Source organism: Ranitomeya variabilis, chromosome 1 (genome assembly GCF_051348905.1).
Source record: "Ranitomeya variabilis isolate aRanVar5 chromosome 1, aRanVar5.hap1, whole genome shotgun sequence".
Classification (NCBI taxonomy): domain Eukaryota; kingdom Metazoa; phylum Chordata; class Amphibia; order Anura; family Dendrobatidae; genus Ranitomeya; species Ranitomeya variabilis.
Window position 1 is genome coordinate 1,094,862,621 of NC_135232.1, and position 19,590 is coordinate 1,094,882,210.

The window sequence follows — 19,590 nt, forward strand, 5'->3', positions numbered from 1 at the left end:
CAAAAATAACAGTGCAACAAGCGATTCCTCTGTATCCTGACATTGTCAGAGATGTTGCCCGAGTGGTTACTGCTTTGTCACCAACCCAAGTTAGTGTAGAGAGGTTGTTCTCTGCTCTCAAAATAATTAGATCAGATTTGAGGGCATCCATGAAGGAGGATCTGACAGAGGCAATACTTTTTCTGAGGACAAATTTATAGATTTCTTCTTATTAACTGCATAACAGTGTTTATTGCATATTTACTTACAAGAGTTTAGAAAAGTTTATAAAAGTTATTTGCTATATTCTAATTGTATTCTAATAAATATAGTTTTTGCTCTAAGTGGTCTGATTACTTATATGATGGTGAGAAACTGAATAAGCACGATGTTAATATTTTACAACAGTAAATTTATTGTTACGAATTGGCCATTTATGAAGTAGTCGGAGTCGTAACTGTGGCTTACCGACTCCACAGCCCTGGTCACCAGGTGTCCAGTCTAACACTGCTATCACTGATTGGACAGTGGTATACCATGTAAGAACAATTCCCCCAACACCAGATTGTCAACTTACACAGTATAGGAGTAAATAAGGAACAGACAACACAGATCTATATTTTTTATAAATAAAATATTTATATTTACTAGAATAGTCTTGTTACGCAAGGTGACCTGTCCTGTTTAAACGGAATCATTTACCAGTTTTTGCTTCCCCCTTCTGAGAGCAGCATAATGTAGAGGCAAATGCCCTGATTCCAGCCATGTATCACTTACTGGGCTGCTTGATATTATTTTGATTAAAATCAGTTTTTTATATGTTTCAAATCTAGCATTGCTTGAATGCTGAGCTCTGTATAACCCCGCCCACACCACTAATTGGCAGCTTTCTGCCCATATGCACAGAAATCTGCCAATCAGTGGTGTGGGCGGGGTTTTACAGAGCTCCGCATTCAGAGGACTTATAGATCTGCAGTAGTTAAAGCAATGATTTTATCAAAACTACAACAGGCAGCCAAGTAAGTGATACATCACTGGAATCGGAGAATCTGCCCCTACATTATGCTGCTCTCACATTAGCTGTGAAAACCTGATCTCTGGTTCCCTTTAATGCTGTTAAATTGCTCCTAATACTCGAAGAGTGCTTGAGCAGTTTGTATGTACTAGCTACATGGTTCACAACTGATGGCAATAACGGATATGTATCTAGTAAGGGGATCCATGAAGAATGACTTTTCTTTGACTTTTCTGAGTATCCAGATGAGTCAGTTTGGTAGTGTTCTCATCCTTCCTAATCAAACACATCACTTAATAAAGCGATGATCTGATCTGAGCTGGCTGCCAGCCCTTAGGCTTCGTTCCCACAATGAACTTTTGGTGAGTTTTTGATGTTGCACAATTACTGCACCCTGTAAGTAATTTAGGAATAATTGCCTTTTTTGTTTCTTTTTAAATATGCAGCGTAAAAAATCCCCAAAAGCTCATTGTGGGAACGTAGCCTTATAATGCCCCTTCTGCTTGGTCCATGTATCTCGTGATCATTACACACGGGCACAACCCGTGCAGGGTGGACATGGAGAGATCACTGCGTGATCGGGTTTCCTCACCTTCCCGCTCTCTTGTTACAGGCTTTGATGGACTCCAATCTCCCCCGGCTACAGCTGGAGCTGTACAAAGAAATAAAGAAGGTGGGTTCCTCTCCTCTCTGTTCTAATCCATTATTTATTGTAGGTGACTCCCGTGTCTTCTGCATCAGTGAATATTACTCCATCTGGTGGGAACAAGTTGCACATTTTGCAAATATGTGCATCCTTTGGGGGGATTTCCACAGTTCCTACTAATTTTGCTAAAGGCGTGTGGGACTTAATTGATGGTCAGGACCCCACAACAAATTTGCAGTTGCTTAGGCCATAATTTGCTATAGATGATATTGTAAATCAATGGCAGCACATATCAGGCGCTCAGCTAGGTAATGATGTGACAGTTTTTTATAATGAAGCCTGTGATGCTTAAAAGGAGATTCTCGGCACAGAATGACTGATCAAACCAAGCACAGGCGCCTGGTGCACCCTTGGTGTGGCCACATAGTTCAGTGCACATTCCCATCTATTTATTTTCCATTGATCTCTGCTTTTCTCTTCCTTGAGTGGCATCTCTGGCTGTATAGGAGCCATATGTGGTCGGAGATAGGAAAACAAGTAGGAAGGAAGTGCGCTGAACTGCTTGGCCCACGTCAAGGTTGCACCGAGCTCCTGTGCTTGGTTTGATCAGTCATTTTGTGCAGACAGCCTGGCGTTGAGTCGATTGTGCTATGTTGCTTTCCTATTACCTTTTAGCCTCTGCCATAATGCCCAGATCGCTCCTCTGTGGCCCTGTCTGGCTCTGCAATGAATGAAAAGCGAACTACAAGTGCAGAAGGCGTCTGCCGCACATCCATAGGCCACTCGCCACTTAAGAGCAGCTCGACACAAAGTCTTGTTCTCAAGACCGGTGGGATTCGTTCCTAGAAGACATTTATGGCATGTCCTTCTGTGATGAAAAATATCCCTTTAAAGTTCCATACCAACAATGGAGTTTTTAGGGACTTTTAATTGAAGGCTTTAGACTCTCCCCGATCCCAACAGCAGATGGCAGGGGACATGGCACCCCTTCACTTTTTCAGACACGGGATGGCGCATACTACTTTTTAAGGCACTGTGCCTAGGTAAGCTTCGTAGGGAATTGGGGGAGTGGGGTTAGGGGTCTGGTCTTGGGGAAAATCACTTTTTAAATCCCCCTTCAACAGTTTTCTTATTGTTATTTCAATTTTTTTTCTTTTCTGGCATTTTTAATCAATAAGTATATAAGTGCAGAGGGGGATATACTGTATTTGGGGATGTAACCATAGTCTCAAGGCAGGCAGTTCAGATTCTACTGTTAGCAGCTACATAAGTCTATACATTTGTTTTGTTTTTTTACCTTCCACGTTTGGGGCAGCTTTACATCAACCAATATGTCATAAGATTTGTGCGTGTGTATGGTATAATAAGTGAAGACCCTGGAATCCAGGTGATAGATCCGATTCTTTCATTCTAGAATGGTGCCCCCCGGAGCCTCAGGGCTGCCCTCTGGAGGTTTGCTGAGCTGGCACACCTAGTACGACCACAAAAGTGCAGGTAAATGATATAACAACAAAATGAAAAAACAAAACAAAGTGTATTATACTGTAGACCGGCAGTGGGGAACCTCAGGCCCCAGGGCCATTTACGGCCCTCGATGACCTTTTATCAGGCCCCCAAGCAGATTCTCAGGGACCACATTCTTGGGCAGGGAGCTGTATTTTGATTGCCACCAGCTCATTATTTTCTTCTTGCTCTGTAAGCACACATGCAGTGTTCACTACTGAACACTGAAGGGCATGTAATGAAAGATTACAGTACGTCCTGATACCAGTGCCAGAGTCAGGATGTACTTTGTGGGCGGAGTTTGTATGACCCCCGAAGGATGGTATAAATGTCCAAATGGCCCTTGGCAGAAAAAAGATTCCCCACCCCTGCTGTAGACCATAGCAAAAGTGATTTAAGAAAAAAAAATCTCAACCACGCAACCATTTTTTTATTGTTCCTTATATGGAACTGTTTCCATGGTAACAGACTACAAACACACTTGTGTAGTCTGATTTTGAATTTGTACCAACATCCATTTTTCCCCTTCTTCTTAAAGCGATTCTGTCAGTAGAGAATAACTGTTAGAGCCAAGTGCAGAAGCTCAATTCATAATGGCGGGGCCGATCCTTTATTTACACCTTCCCACCTGCTTGTTTTCCCTCTATTTCCCCCTTCCCCTCTTTTTTGATTGTTCTGGTTTCATAGAACCAGAGAAGGGTGGAGATTGATGGAGACCAAGCAGATGGGAAGGTGTACTTAAAGGGAACCTGTCACCCCGTTTTTTCCGTATGAGATAAAAATACCATTAAATAGGGCCTGAGCTGTGCATTACAATAGTGTATTTTGTGGACCCCTATTCCCCTCCTATGCTGCCGAAATACGTTACCAAAGTCGCCGTTTTCGCCTGTCAATCAGGCTGGTGTGGTCAAATGGGCGTGGTGACATCGCTGTTCCTTCCCCCAGATCTTGCTTATCTTTCCGTTGGTGGCGTAGTGGTTTGCGCATGCCCAAGGCCCGAATCCACTTCATAGGTGTGGAAAAAGATGCGAGATGCGAACTCTGCTTCAGGAAAATGGCCGCCGCGATCTCCATCTGCGCACGCGCGGCATCCCGCGGTCATTTTCCTGAAGCCCCGAGCAGCAGAGCGCTCCATCTGTGCACGCACGTCCACAGGAAGATGGCCGCCCCCACTGATCACCAGGGGAATAGCGCAGATCGCGCTCTTTTTCCACACCTATGAAGTGGATTCGGGCCTTGGGCATGCGCAAACCACTACGCCACCAACGGAAAAATAAGCAAGATCTGGGGGAAGGAACAGAGATGTCACCACACCCATTTGACCAGACCAGCCTGATTGACAGGCGAAAACGGCGACTTTGGTAATGTATTTCTTCAGCATAGGTGGGGGAATCAGGGTCCACAAAACACACTATTGTAATGCACAGCTCAGGCCCTATTTAACGGTATTTTTATCTCATACGGAAAAAACGGGGTGATAGGTTCCCTTTAAATGTTTGACCCCCACCATGATGCACTGAGTGGCTGTATATATGGTTTGAACAGTCATTCTGTGCGGACGGAGTCCCTTTAATGATCCTACTAGAGTTGGTACCAATTGATTCGCACACCTCGGTCCATCGGCCATGACAGTAATGTGTGACCACTGGACGGGAGACGTGAGAATCCTCTTTCCTATCTGTGGATTATTCGGCCTGGCACGACGTAACCCTTGCGTCCTGACGAATGTGTGACTTCACACCAGGCCGGCAAATCAAAAGAAGGACCGTCGTGGCCGATGGACTGGACCGTGCGAATCGTATCGCACCAACTCTACAATCTGCCAAATGTAAATTCACAAATCCTCAAAAACCTGAAAGAGCGTGTGATTATAGGTCAGACTACACTGACATTGTTTGTAGTCTGTTACCATGGAGACATATTTATATATCTGCTGTAGACAGAAAGCAAGAAATCATTTTTGTCTGCAAAGTTTGTATAGAATTGTATTTTCTGGCGGTCCGGTGAGAGAGCGGCACTGGCTAGAAAATACTGGGCACCATGTTTGTATTTTCTGGGTGCACGTTAATATTCCTGTTGTCTTTTTGTTTACAGCGGAACGTGTTAGTTGTGGCTTCGATGTGACAACCATTGAGCCGCTGCTGTCTGAAAATCCCCATTTTTTTTTTTTTTTAACATGGTTCCTTGGAGAATTTCTATTTCTCTTGTCATTTTCCTGTCTAAACAAATGCAAATATGGTGATATTCCTTCGTCTGCGTGTTGTTAGGCCTCGGAGAGCGGGTGCAAACATTTCCATGGTGCTGACCAGCACAGGACGTATCTAGTAAGACAAAGCATTTCACATAGTAACTGCCTCTTCTATATAACGTTTAGGCCGTACCTGGTGAATCTGCTTCCTTGCCTCACAAAAATATGCAAACGTCAGGAAGAATCGGTACAAGAGACCCTGGCTGCTTCTGTTCCAAAAATCATGGCCGCCTTTGGTAACTTTGCGAATGATCATGAGATCAAGGTAAGGCGGCTCTACTACTGATACTGTTAAATACCGGTAATAATTGCATATTTAAAGGATCATTTAGTAGGTGACTCCGACTGTCAGATTCCCATCTTCATACTTGGGTATTGTCGGATAGTCCTTGTGAAAACAAGCAATTTTACCATTTACTTTTTATTAAAATTTGTAGCCGTTCTTGAAATATTAACAGTTGTTTGTAACTCATTGCCTTGGAGACCGACTGCTGCTGCTAGACTGTTAAACATGCTGTGCTTACAAGCTTCCCCCCCAATGAGGTTGTAAGCGCTGCTTTAGGCGCTAGTCAGGTTACGCGCAGTGCAGCGGTGGTCGGTCTCTTAGGCAACAAACTGTAAACAAAAGAAAAGTGTTAATATCTCAAGAACGGCTGCAAATTTTAACAAACATTACACTACAAAAGTGTTTGATTTTACAAGCTCTATCCAAGAATATCAATCTGCGAAGATGAGAATAACCCTTAAATTCCTATTACCTTGTGTTTACAGCTCTTCTGCAGACTGTCTCCTCATGGTATCAGACAACAAACTCCGACTCGTGTGATCCTGCAGCTATACTCTCTTCCGCATGTCCACTCCTCTATTAACTGGATTCTATGAGATGTATGTTGGTATACAGAGATGGACGGATGGGGACAGTATGGCTGCGGGATCAGACTGCAGAGTTTACTTGTCACAGATCTGCATAGGATGGGGGAAATCTTACTGATTGCCGAGGCTCCCATCGATCTCCGCAGAGCCCTATGTTAAATGGAGCGATGGCGCTCCTGCCCGACCACCACTCCTTTCATTGTCTATGACACTGCCGGAAATAGCGGAGCTCTGAATTCACTCTTTTACTCTGGCTGTCCCATGGACAATGACTGGGAGCAGAAATCCAGCATGTGCACCTGCTCCATTTAACTTAGGGCTCTGGGCGGAAGGGGGCTCCAAGTGGTTAAGTTACTTTCTTATTAGTGATGAGCGAGTATACTCGTTGCCCGGGTTTTCCAGAGCACGCTCGGGTGGTCTCCGAGTATTTAACTGCTCAGAGATTTAGTTTTCCTTGCCTCAGCTGGATGATTTGCGGCAACTAGACAGCTTGATTACATGTGGGGATTTCCTAGCAACCAAGCGACCCCACATGTACTCAGCCTGGCTAATAGCTGTAAATCATTCAGCTGCCGCGATGAAAACTAAATCTCCGAGCACTAACAAATACTCGGAGGACACCCGAGCATGCTCTGGAAAACCCGAGCAACGAGTACACTCGCTCATCACCATTCCTTATCCATTTAATTCTGTAAATACCCCTTTCTGGTCAATAGTGTTGGTGGGGGGAGGCTCACAGGATTAATGTTGGTGGAGGAGAGGGACACAGGACTAGTGTTGGGGGGAGGGACACAGGATTAGTGTTGGGGGGAGGGACACAGGATTAGTGTTGGTTGGGGGTAGGGACACAGGATTAGTGGTGGTGGGGGGAGGGACACAGGATTAGTGTTGGTGGGGGGAGGGACACAGGATTAGTGTTGGTTGGGGGTAGGGACACAGGATTAGGGTACCGTCACACAGTGCCATTTTCATCGCTACGACTGCACGATTCGTGACGTTGCAGCGTCGTATGATTATCGCTCCAGCGTCGTAGACTGCGGTCACATGTTGCAATACACGGCGCTGGAGCGATAATTTCATGACGTATTTGCGATGTAGAAGCCGTTGGTTACTGTGCGCACATCATATACAATCTGTGTCACACGATGCAATCATGCCGCCACAGCGGGACACTAGACGACGAAAGAAAGTTTCAAACGATCTGCTACGACGTACGATTCTCACCGGGGATCCGGATCGCAGTAGCGTGTCAGACACAACGATATCGCTAGAACGTCACGAATCGTGCCGTCGTAGCGATGAAAATGGCACTGTGTGACGGTACCCTTAGTGTTGGTGGGGGGGAGGGACACAGGATTAGTGTTGGTGGGGGGTAGGGACACAGGATTAGTGGTGGTGGGGGGTAGGGACACAGGATTAGTGGTGGTGGGGGGAGGGACACAGGATTAGTGTTGGTTGGGGGTAGGGACTCAGGATTAGTGTTGGTTGGGAGGGAGGGAGACAGGATTAGTGTTGGTGGGGGGAGGGACACAGGATTGGTGGTGGGGGGAGGGACACAGGATTGGTGGTGGGGGGAGGGACACAGGATTGGTGGTGGGGGGAGGGACACAGGATTGGTGGTGGTGGGGGGAGGGACACAGGATTAGTGGTGGTGGGGGGAGGGACACAGGATTAGTGGTGGTGGGGGGAGGACACAGGATTAGTGGTGGTGGGGGGAGGGACACAGGATTAGTGTTGGTTGGGGGTAGGGACTCAGGATTAGTGTTGGTTGGGAGGGAGGGAGACAGGATTAGTGTTGGTGGGGGGAGGGACACAGGATTGGTGGTGGGGGGAGGGACACAGGATTGGTGGTGGGGGGAGGGACACAGGATTAGTGGTGGTGGGGGGAGGGACACAGGATTAGTGGTGGTGGGGGGAGGGACACAGGATTAGTGGTGGTGGGGGGAGGACACAGGATTAGTGTTGGTTGGGGAGGGACACAGGATTAGTGGTGGTGGTGGGGGGAGGGACACAGGATTAGTGTTGGTGGGGGAGGACACAGGATTAGTGTTGGGGGAGGACACAGGATTAGTGTTGGGGGGAGGACACAGGATTAGTGTTGGGGGGAGGGACACAGGATTAGTGTTGGTGGGGGGAGGGACACAGCATTAGTGTTGGTGGAGGGGAGGGACACAGGATTAGTGTTGGTGGGGGAGGACACAGGATTAGTGTTGGGGGAGGACACAGAATTAGTGTTGGGGGGAGGGACACAGGATTAGTGTTGGTGGAGGGGAGGGACACAGGATTAGTGTTGGGGGGAGGGACACAGGATTAGTGTTGGTGGGGGGGAGGGACACAGGATTAGTGTTGATGGGGGGAGGGGCACAGGATTAGTGTTGGTGGAGGAGAGGGACACAGCATTAGTGTTGGTGGGGGGAGGGACACAGGATTAGTGTTGGGGGAGGACACAGGATTAGTGTTGGGGGGAGGGACACAGGATTAGTGTTGGTGGGGGGAGGACACAGGATTAGTGTTGGTGGGGGAGGGACATGATTAGTGTTGGGGGGAGGACACAGGATTAGTGTTGGTGGAGGGGAGGGACACAGGATTAGTGTTGGTGGGGGGGAGGGACACAGGATTAGTGGTGCTGGGGAAGAGCGACAGGATTAGTGTTGGTGGAGGAGAGGGACACAGGATTAGTGTTGGTGGAGGGGAGGGACACAGGATTAGTGTTGGTGGAGGGGAGGGACACAGGATTAGTGTTGGTGGAGGGGAGGGACACAGGATTAGTGTTGTTGGGGGGGAGGGACACAGGATTAGTGTTGGTGGGGGGAGGGACACAGGATTAGTGTTGATGGGGGGGAGGGACACAGGATTAGTGGTGCTGGGGAAGAGAGACAGGATTAGTGTTGGTGGAGGGGAGGGACACAGGATTAGTGTTGGTGGGGGGGAGGGACACTGGATTAGTGTTGGTGGGGGGGAGGGACACTGGATTAGTGTTGGTGGGGGGAGGACACAGGATTAGTGCTGGTGGGGGGGAGGGACACAGGATTAGTGTTGGTGGGGGGGAGGACACAGGATTAGTGTTGGGGGGGACACAGGATTGTGGGTACATGCCCTGGTATTAGTAGGTACAACATAAATGTCAGATCATGTGCTGGGAGTGACTAACCTCGTATTCTGCCACCTTACAGGTTTTGCTGAAAGCGTTCATTGCCAATCTGAAATCCAGCTCTCCCACAATCCGCCGCACAGCAGCTGGTTCTGCCGTCCACATCTGTCAGCATTCCCGGAGAACACAGTACTTCTACACATGGCTTCTCAACGTGCTCCTGGGTACATGCCTCCGTCTGTCTGATATGTGTCTGCTTTCAGCAAAGAAGCTGCATGAAATGAATAACGTCTGTATTTCCGGTATATTTAATACCGTGCGGAGCGACCTGATCGCGGTCACAGTGTACGATCTGGATGCCCCTTTATTCATCCACATTCTCTAAGGCTCTGGAAACACTGCATTTTTTGTAGTTCCTTGAATGACGTCCCCATAAGATATATATTTACACGCCAAGTGGGTTGTTCGTTAAAGGGATTGTCCACTACTTTTATATTTATGACCACTGCTTAGGATATGTCATCCCTGTGGAGGCACAACACCTGGCACTTAAACCAGTCAGCGGCACAGCACCGCTCCATCATCTGTATACTGCCTACTGCCGAGTTCTGCTGATCCACCCCTACGCCAATGAGTAGAAGTGGACTGGCAATACCCGCTGTGGCCATTATATAGTTGGCGGCGCTGTGCTGTTTCACTCCATCACTGATCACATCTGGCTGCCAGCCGATTGGTGGGAGCGCTGGGTTTCACACCTCCACTGGTCTGATATTGATGACCTATCCTAAGCATTGGCCCTCAGTATGAAAGTAGTGGACAACCCCTTTTAGAGGAGTTAGTCCAGTCAAGTGCTATTACTTTTTTTTTTTTTAAACCTTTTTCATTCAAAATTTTTCATGTGGTTCATGAATTTTGCTCAAATCAAAATTCCTAATCCTAAATAATAATTGTTATTTTTGAGCCTTTTTGAGCAAAAAGTTGCTTTTTCTGTTAAAATATCGCAGACAACTCCTAACTTTTGCCTACATATTTCTAGCATGCATAAAAAAAAGTTAGGAGTACATTTGTGCAAAAAAATTATAATTTTTTTGATTTTTTATTTAAAAAAAAAAAAGTCACAATTGGTAAATTGGCCGCAAATATCTGGGAGACTTTAAACCACAGCCAAAATGGCAAACCCTTTTATAACCTAGAATTGGTCGCAAATTAATAGAAGGATTTGGCGCAAATCAAAAACGGACATAAAACGCACAAAAACTAGATTAAAAAAAAAACGAGCAAAACCAATGATGAGTTGGGCTCTTTGTCTCTTGGTTCTCATCTTGTTCACTGTTTTGAAATATATTTTTTTTTTTTTGTAGATTTTCATGGTAACACGGATTTCCTCTATTAGGTTCCTAAAATGTAGTGTTTTTGCAGGCTTGCTGGTTCCCATTGAGGACGATCGCCCGACTCTCTTGATTTTGGGAGTCCTGCTAACACTACGCTATCTAATTCCACTGCTACAGCAGCAGGTGAAGGACACCAGCCTGAAAGGAAGTTTCGGGGAGACCCGGAAAGAGGCTGAAATCTCCCCTTCTGTGGAGCAGCTAACGCAGGTGAGCCTTTCACGGCCTCTCGACTCCATGTTTGATTTTTCTCGCCATCTCCCACAATGCATACGTTTCCTCCATCTCATTTTTAGAAAATCTAACAATTTTATATATAGATTTTTTTTTTTTCAGATGGAATACATCGAGCTCTTATTTTTTCTGCCTTTGTAGATTTATGAACTGACGTTACATTACACCCAGCATCGGGATCACAATGTGGTAACGGGGGCTCTGGAGCTGCTGCAGCAAATCTTTAGGACGCCCCCCATTGAGCTGCTTCACGTCCTCACCACGTCCGGTGGCGTTCCACGTGTCAGCGTGTGCCGAGATGACACTCAGGGCCGCGGCCGCAGTGGGAGCATCATGGAGCTCATAGGCAAGAGTTATAGCAATATGCATCTAACCTATAGGTCACATCCGGGCGTTTCTTGGTTTTTCTCTTTACCTTGCCATTAGTAAGAGTAAGCCATGCCAGGGATGGGTAATTCTGATAAGACTCTTAACCCTTTATTTTATACCCAGTCGCATAAGGCATAAATCGCATTTCCTGCAGCTTTGTTCACACTGTTTCTATCACTTTTGGTATCTGTCCTGATATTGCATTATACTTCCCGCCACCTACCGTGGCACCATGCTCAAACGCAAAATCACGCACAGCCCGCCATATTGGACCGTGTGACGTTGGACTGTGAAGTCCTTGGATTATTTCTGATTAATATTGTTATGTAATTATTAGGCGCTTGGTTATGAGTTCTAATGCAAGTGTTCCTCCTACGCCTCCTGAGACCTCATATCCTAATGATACCATACCCAACGGCTGTGCACGAGACCTCGCAGGCCCCTGATGATGAAGTGAGCCGTGCTCGAGAAGCTGTTTAAGCTTTGATTTAGGTCCTTAATGGTTTCCTTTACAAGAATGCATGTTGGGGGCTGTGATGTGCTGCGGAGCGCAGGTCGTCCTGTAGAGGAGTCTGCTATTCCTCAGCGCTCATCCACATAAATGGAGATGACGTTACATTTACAATATGGAGATTATGGAGATGGCCTAAACCGCCGAGCTTCTCTGCATTTTACCTGTGTCTTAGATTTTAGGCTAACCTAGTCCATTATCACACTGGTCTCATAGAGCTCTGCAATTACTAATATTTGATCTCTTGTATTAATATCTGTCCATGATTGACTGCGGGCTGATCCTCTAACCCGAATCATGCCAGAGGGGCTCCCCTAATACCGCATGCTCCCTATTAACGTCTCTCCACTCTTCCATTCTCTGTGATTCGCAGCTGGTGGGAGCTCTACCTGCAGTCCTCTTCTGTCCCGGAAGCAAAGAGGTGATTACTGGTTATCCTTCCCTTCCCCGCTCTGCACTTACTGCTTTCCTAACCTGTCTAATCATTTGCTTGAAAAATAAAAAACGGGGGAAAATAAAAATTGTTTATTTATATAGGTGTGTATGCGTGTGTGTGTGTATATGTATGTATGTATGTATGTGTGTGTGTAGCATAACCATAAATAAATATAAATATATATATATATATTAAATACATTTTAGATATACAGTATATTATGTATTGTATTTGTAAACATTTTATTTCTTTATACAATAAATATAATAACAATATATACATTTTTTTATTATATTTAAACATATTAAATATAATTTATAATTAAATTAAATCATACACTGTGTGTGTGTATCTATATATATATAATTGTCTAAGGGTTTTTCCGTCTGTCTGTCTGTCTGTCTGTCTTTCTGTCTGTCTGTCTGTCTGTCTGTCTTTCTGTCTGTCTGTCTGTCTGTCTGTCTGTCTGTCCTGGAAATCCCGCGTCTCTGATTGGTCGAGGCCGCCAGGCCTCGACCAATCAGAGACGGGCACAGCATGGCGACGATGATGTCATAATGGAAATCAATCGACCAATCAGCGACGGGCACAGTATCGACGTAGATGTCATAATGGTTGCCATGGCGACGATGATGTCATAAAGGTTGCCTCGACCAATCAGCGACGGGCACAGTCTGCCACGAATTCTGAAATCATCATTGTTCATATACTACGGGGACATGCATATTCTAGAATACCCGATGCGTTAGAATCGGGCCACAATCTAGTATATATATATATATATATATATATGTTTGTTACGCTTGTATACTGTGTAATAGACGTATTATATTTAAATATTATATATATATATATATATATATATATATATATATATATATATATATATATATATATATATATATATATATATATATATATATATATAATATATTTTAATCCCTTAGTGACTGGGCCAAAGTTTTGAAATCTGTCCAGTGTCACTTTATGTAATAATAACTCTGGAATGCTGCAACCTAACCCAGTGATTTTGAGATTGTTTTTTGTTGCACATTATAATTCATGATAATGGTAAATTTAGGTCGATATGCTTTGTGCTTATTTCTAAAAAAAAAAAAAAAAAAAATTGACAAAAATGTAAAACAAAGTGCAATTTTCAAACTTTGAATTGTTATCCCTTTAATCCAGATAGTCATACCACAGAAAAAAACATTAATAAATAACTTTTCCCTCATGTCTGCTTTTCATCAGTGGAGATGAGCGAATATTTCTATATGCGGTTCGGTTCACAATCGCCGATTTAATCGCCGAATATAGCTGAACTTACACAGCACAAAAGCTGGTGTTTCCCACGCTGTGTGACAGTGTGGGGAAACACCGGCGCATCGCTTCTGATCGGCGGTGAAATCATCCCCGCCAGTCAGAGCTGCGGTTCCCATACTGTCAAAAGACGGCATGAGCGCTCAGCTGTGATCAGAGACATAAAGTTTACCTCCAGTCACTGGTGTCAGCTGATGGGACTACTGCTCCCATCATCAGACATCTGCTGCCGCTAATAACAATGAGAGCAGGAGCGTCGGATGGGAATATTCATTACCCGGCTCCTGCGCTGTAAATAAATAACTGTCAGCTTCAGCAAGGTTGGCTATCAAGGATAGAGGGGTCTCCACACCATATTTTGTAATTATTTAAAAAAAAAAATAATAATGATAAAAAAAAAATACGGCTTGGGATCCCTGTCATTTTTGACAACCAGCCTTGCTAAGGCAGGCAGGCTGCTCTTTTTAGGCTGGGGGGGGGGGGGGTGCAATATCCATGGTCCCCTTACCAGCCTGAGAATACCAGCCCCCAGCTGTCTGTTTTAGCAAGGCTGGTTGTCAAAAATGGGGGAGGGACCCCATGCCGTATTTTTAAATATTTAAGAGATTTAAAAATACGGCTTGGGGACACCTATTCTTGATAGCCAACCTTGCTGAAGCTGACAACTGAGGGTTGCGAGTTTTGCCTAGCTGGTTATCAAAAATACATGGGGACCCATGCAGTTTTTTTTTTTTTTTTATAATTATTTGTTTATAGCGCAGGAGCCGGCTTATGAATACTCTCATCCTCCGCTCCTGCTCTCGCTGTTTTTAGCGGCAGCAAGTGTTGGATGACGGTAGTAAGGTCGGAGTCATACTGGCGTAGAATACGGGCAAGTGATATGCGAGAAAACATCGCATAGCACTCGGCATAATGTTAATCTATGAGGCAGCTTACATCACCGTTTATTATCTCGGACGTATTCTGCGTGCTGCGATTGTCACCGAGACTCGCCAATGCAAGCCTATGGGTGCGAGAAAAAAAATCATACAGCACTCGGACCATGCAAGTGCTGTCCGATTTTTACGCACCGGTGTCCTTTGAAAAGCCGGCAATGCATTTGCCGCATACAGTAAAATCACACTGACAGGTTAGAATAGAGTAGATATATACACATAGAATACATAGATATATCGATAATAATAATATTTATATAGCGCCAACATATTCCACAGCGCTTTACAGATTAACAGTTTCAAACGCAAGTCATAAGTAGCAACATTAACAATACAATAATTAAAGCACAATAAGAGGACCCTGCTCTTGAGAGCTTACAATCTACAATGAGGTGGGGGAGATGCAAAGTACAGGTGTGTATTTACAATGATGGTCCAGCCATCTTCAGGGATTGGGGGATAGATGGAGTTAGTGAATTGGGCTGCACATGCGCCCTTACACATAAAATTACTTTTATTAGGGAATGTGATAGGCCGCTCTGAACAAATATGTTTTGAGTGTGCAAATTGTGAATGGTCCTAATTTCTTGGAGTAGAGCATTCCAGAGGATTGGTACAGCGCGGGAGAAGTCTTGGAGTCCGGAGTGGGAGGTACGGATTAGTGCAGAGGTTAGTCGGAAGTTATTTGCATAGCGCAGCTGTTGGCTAGGCCGATAGACAGAAATAAGGGAGGAGATGTAAGGGGGTGCTGCATTGTGAAGGGCTTTGTAGGAGAGAATAAGTACTTTGAATTGGATCCTATAATGAATGGTCAGGTGACAGTGAGGGTTTTTGTTGTTTCCATGGTGAGAAAAGGGCGGATTCTAGAGATGTTCTTTAGGTGTAAGCGGCACGAGCGGGCAAGAGATTGTATATGGGAAGTGAAGGAGAGATCGGAGTCAAACATAACACCCAGACAGCGCGCCTGCTGCCGGGGTGTTAATATGGTGCCACCCACGGAGAGGGAAATGTTAAATTTAGGGAGGTTAGTAGCCGGTGGGAGCAAAAGTTCAGTTTTGGAGAAGTTGAGTTTCAGATAGAGGGCGGACATGATGTCGGAGACTGCGGACAGACAGTCACTGGTGTTCTGTAGTACAGCGGGGGTAAGGTCAGGGGATGACGTGTATAGTTGTGTGTCATCGGCATAAAGCTGGTACTGAAAGCCAAATCTGCTCATAGTCTGTCCAATTGGGTCCATGTAGTGAGAGAAGAAAAGGGGGCCAAGGACTGAGCCCTGAGGTACCCCGACAGTGAGAGGAAGAGGGGACGAAGTGGAGCCAACGAACGATACACTGAAGGAGCGGTCAGAAAGATAGGAGGAGAGCCAGTAGAGAGCAGTGTCCTTAATGCCTAGAGACTGGAGCCTAGAGAGTAGGAGAGGGTGGTCAACAGTGTCAAAAGCTGCAGAGAGGTCGAGAAGAATGAGAAGAGAGTGGTCACCGTTACACTTTGCTGTCAGAAGGTCATTTGTCACTTTGATGAGTGCAGTTTCTGTCGAGTGTAGGGGGCGGAAGCCGGACAGTGAAGGCTCTAGGAGGGAGTGAGTGGAGAAGTAACGGGTAGGGCGGGAGTAGACCAGGCGCTCCAAGAGTTTAGAAGTGAAGGGGAGGTTGGAGACTGGTCTGTAGTAGTGATGAGCGAGTGTACTCGTTGCTCGGGTTTTCCCGAGCACGCTCGGGTGGTCTCCGAGTATTTATGACTGCTCGGAGATTGTTTTCATCGTCTCAGCAGCATGATTTACAGCTACTAGCCAGCTTGATTACATGTGGGGATTACCTAGCAACCAGGCAATCCCCACATGTACTCAGCCTGGCTAATAGCTGTAAATCATTCAGCTGCCGTGATGAAAACTTAATCTCCGAACACTAACAAATACTCGGAGGTCACCCGAGCGTGCTCGGAAAAACCCGAGCAACGAGTACACTCGCTCATCACTAGTCTGTAGTTATTTGTGCAGGATGGATCGAGTGAGGGTTTCTTTAGTAGTGGAGTAATGATAGTGTTTGAAGGAGGATGGGAAGATGCCAGAGGAGAGGGAGAGATTATAGATTGTAGTTAGGTGAGTTGTGATGACTGGAGAGAGCAACTGGAGGAGGTGTGAGGGAATGGGGTCAGTAGTGCATGTAGTCAGACGAGAAGAGGAGAGGAGCCTGGAGACTTCTTCTTCTGTGATGGGATCAAATGTGGAGAGTGAGCCAGGGGAAATGCAGGGAGGCATGGGAGTCAAAGCACTTAGTGGTTGGGAGTGGATTTCCTGACGGATAGTTGTCCCCCAATGAATGGCTCGGAGAAAAGGATTTTATGGTGAGTACACAAAAATCTCTATATTTTCTCTATAAAGTGGGAGGCCAGGTCATCAGCACAAATGTCTGTGATAGGGGCTTGTGCTTTTGGGCTAAGGAGGGAGTGAAAGGTGTCAAAAAGTTTCTTGGGGTTGTTGGATAGTGAGGAGATCAGGGTAGTGAAGTAGGTCTGTTTGGCGATGTGAAGGGCAGAATTATAGGTTCTTAACATAAATTTGAAGTGGATGAAGTTTTCTGGTGTGCTAGTGTCAAGGTAGTTTTCCTCCATAAGCGTTCAGCACTTCTAGAGCATCGCTGGAGAAATCGAGTTTGCGATGTGAGCCAGGGCTGTTTTACTGTGCTTGGAGGTTCTGCGGGTGAGGGGAGCTACTTGGTCCAGGGTGCTTCTAAGAGTTCCATTGTAGTGATGTACAGCCAGATCAGGACAGGAAAACGAGGCGATTGGGGACAGTGATGAGTGTAAGGAGTCTGAAAGTGTATGAGAGTTAGGCTACTTTCACACTAGCGTTTTTTTTAATCCGTCGCAATCCGTCGTTTTGGGCAAAAAACGGATCCTGCAAATGTGCCTGCAGGATGCGTTTTTTGCCCATAGACTTGTATTAGCGACGGATCGCAACGGATGGCCACACGTCGCGTCCGTCGTGCAACGGATCCGTTGTGTTTTGGCAGACCGTCGGCACGAAAAAACGTTCAAGTGAACGATTTTTTGTCCATCGCGTCCGCCATTTTCTAACGTGCATGCGCGGCCGAAACTCCGCCCCCTCCTTCCCGGACTTCAGAATGGGCAGCGGATGCGTTGAAAAACTGCATCCGCTGCACACGTCGTGCACAAATTTCACAACGTGCGTCGGCCTGACGCATAGCGACGGACCCGTACCGACGCAAGTGTGAAAGTAGCCTTAATGGCATGTAGATTTCTGAATGTGTGGTAGGTAGGAGTGTACTGGAGTGGGTGAGGGATTGTGAGTGTGAAGGAGAGAGAATGTTGTGGTCAGAGAAGGAAAGCGGTGAGTTACCTAGGTAGGAGATTGAACAGAACCAGGTGAAGACCAGGTCAAGGGTGTTACCGTCTTTGTGTGTTTCAGAGGTTGAGAGCTGTGAGAGGCTGAGAGAAGTGGTTAGTGATAGAAGCTGGGGTGCAGATGTGGAAGTGGGGCTGTTTATGGGGATGTTGAAGTCTCCCAGGATAAGTGTTGGGAGTTCTGAGGACATGAAGTGCGGCAGCCAGGCTAAGAAGTGGTCAAGGAACTGGGTGGGCGAGCCTGGGGGCCGATATATGACCGCTACTCTGAGGGAGGGGGACAAGAGCGTGATTGTGTGGACCTCAAAAGAAGGGATAGAGCGTGATGGAACTGAGGGGATGACCTGGAAGGTGCATTGTGGGGACAGGAGTATGCCGACTCCACCACCATGTCTGTTTGTGGGTCTCGAGGAATGGGAGAATTGTAGGCCACCATGTCCCTCCACCTTCTTCAGACTGTGTGGCGTTAGCTGATCCCTAATCGCATGCCATGGCGATATTTAATATTGCAATATTTATATTGCATAGATAGAAGAAAATTCATCAATTCATGTGCCGTGTTTTGTAAAATCACTTCAGGAGCCAACCGGATAGAAGAGATGGATTACATACAGTAAATACAAATATAATAGGTAGATATATAGATGTATGTGACAAATTCAAATAGTGCAGTGTGTGCGCAGCTTACTGTACATGTATTTAATTAAGAAAAGATTATTTTTCAGAATAAAATGAGGTGGGCTCTCGCACAATTTACGTAACCAGCAGAGGGAAAGCTGATGGTTGGGGACTGATGTTTTTAGCCTGGGAAGAGGGTAATACCCATGGAGCTTCCCAGGCTATTAATATCAGCTCACAGCTATATAATTAGCCTTTACTGGCTATTAAAATGGGGGAACCCCAAAAAAATAACGTGAGGTCCCCCTATAATTAATAACCAGCAAAGGCTATGCAGATGGCTGTGGGCTGATATTAATAGCCTAGGAAGGGGCCATGGATACTGCCCCCCAGGTTAAAACCATCAGCTTTCAGCCTCCCCAGAAAAGGCGCATCTCCTGTAGGGGTGGCAAGCGGGGTGATATTTGGGTTTGATGTCACCTTTGTATTGTCAGGTGACATCAAGCCCTGAGGTTAGTAATGGAGAGGCATCAATAAGACGCCCCCATTACTAACCCCATAGTTACATTGTATGAAAACACAGACACCCAGAAAAAGTCCTATAATTGAAAGAATGACGCAGACTCCTTTAATAATCTTAATTAAACCATACTTATGACCTCACCCATTCACCCGATGCCCTCGTCACCTGCAAAAGAGGTAAAAAAAAAACAAACAACAATTTTTCTCACCTTTCTGCAGAGATGCTGCTAATCCATTTGTCCCACGACGGATCCAGCACTGCTACATCTAGATGGCAGGCTGCATGATGCGACCATGCAGCCTGTCATCCAGCAGTGTCCTCAGTGTCTCTGTGTGAACTGATATTCCGTCTGACGGCACCACAAGCATGAGAAAGTTCTCCTTCTCTCGGTGCCGTCTGACAGGTCCTGCGAGTTCACGCCTAATGAACTCGCTTCACTTTTCTGCCATCAGCGCAAGCACCGTGGGAAAATTCCCCTTCAGGTGATTTTCAGGAATTAATGTAAAGTGACATGACAGAAATGAAAAGTGTATTTTTA

The 19,590-nt window shown here is 45.8% G+C and overlaps 1 protein-coding gene across 2 annotated transcripts in view; it reads left to right on the forward strand.

Annotated features, from left to right (window-relative positions):
* Positions 1–19,590, forward strand: part of HTT (huntingtin) — a 192,780-nt gene that overhangs the window by 37,215 nt on the left and 135,975 nt on the right. The window contains exons 4-10 of one of the 2 annotated variants that reach the window (XM_077280053.1): positions 1,608–1,667; positions 3,055–3,134; positions 5,518–5,656; positions 9,438–9,579; positions 10,775–10,953; positions 11,119–11,323; positions 12,231–12,278. In XM_077280053.1, the coding sequence (XP_077136168.1) occupies positions 1,608–1,667; positions 3,055–3,134; positions 5,518–5,656; positions 9,438–9,579; positions 10,775–10,953; positions 11,119–11,323; positions 12,231–12,278 (853 nt within the window). The remainder of the gene's footprint in view (positions 1–1,607; positions 1,668–3,054; positions 3,135–5,517; positions 5,657–9,437; positions 9,580–10,774; positions 10,954–11,118; positions 11,324–12,230; positions 12,279–19,590) is intronic. The other variant, XM_077280055.1, reaches the window with a different exon arrangement.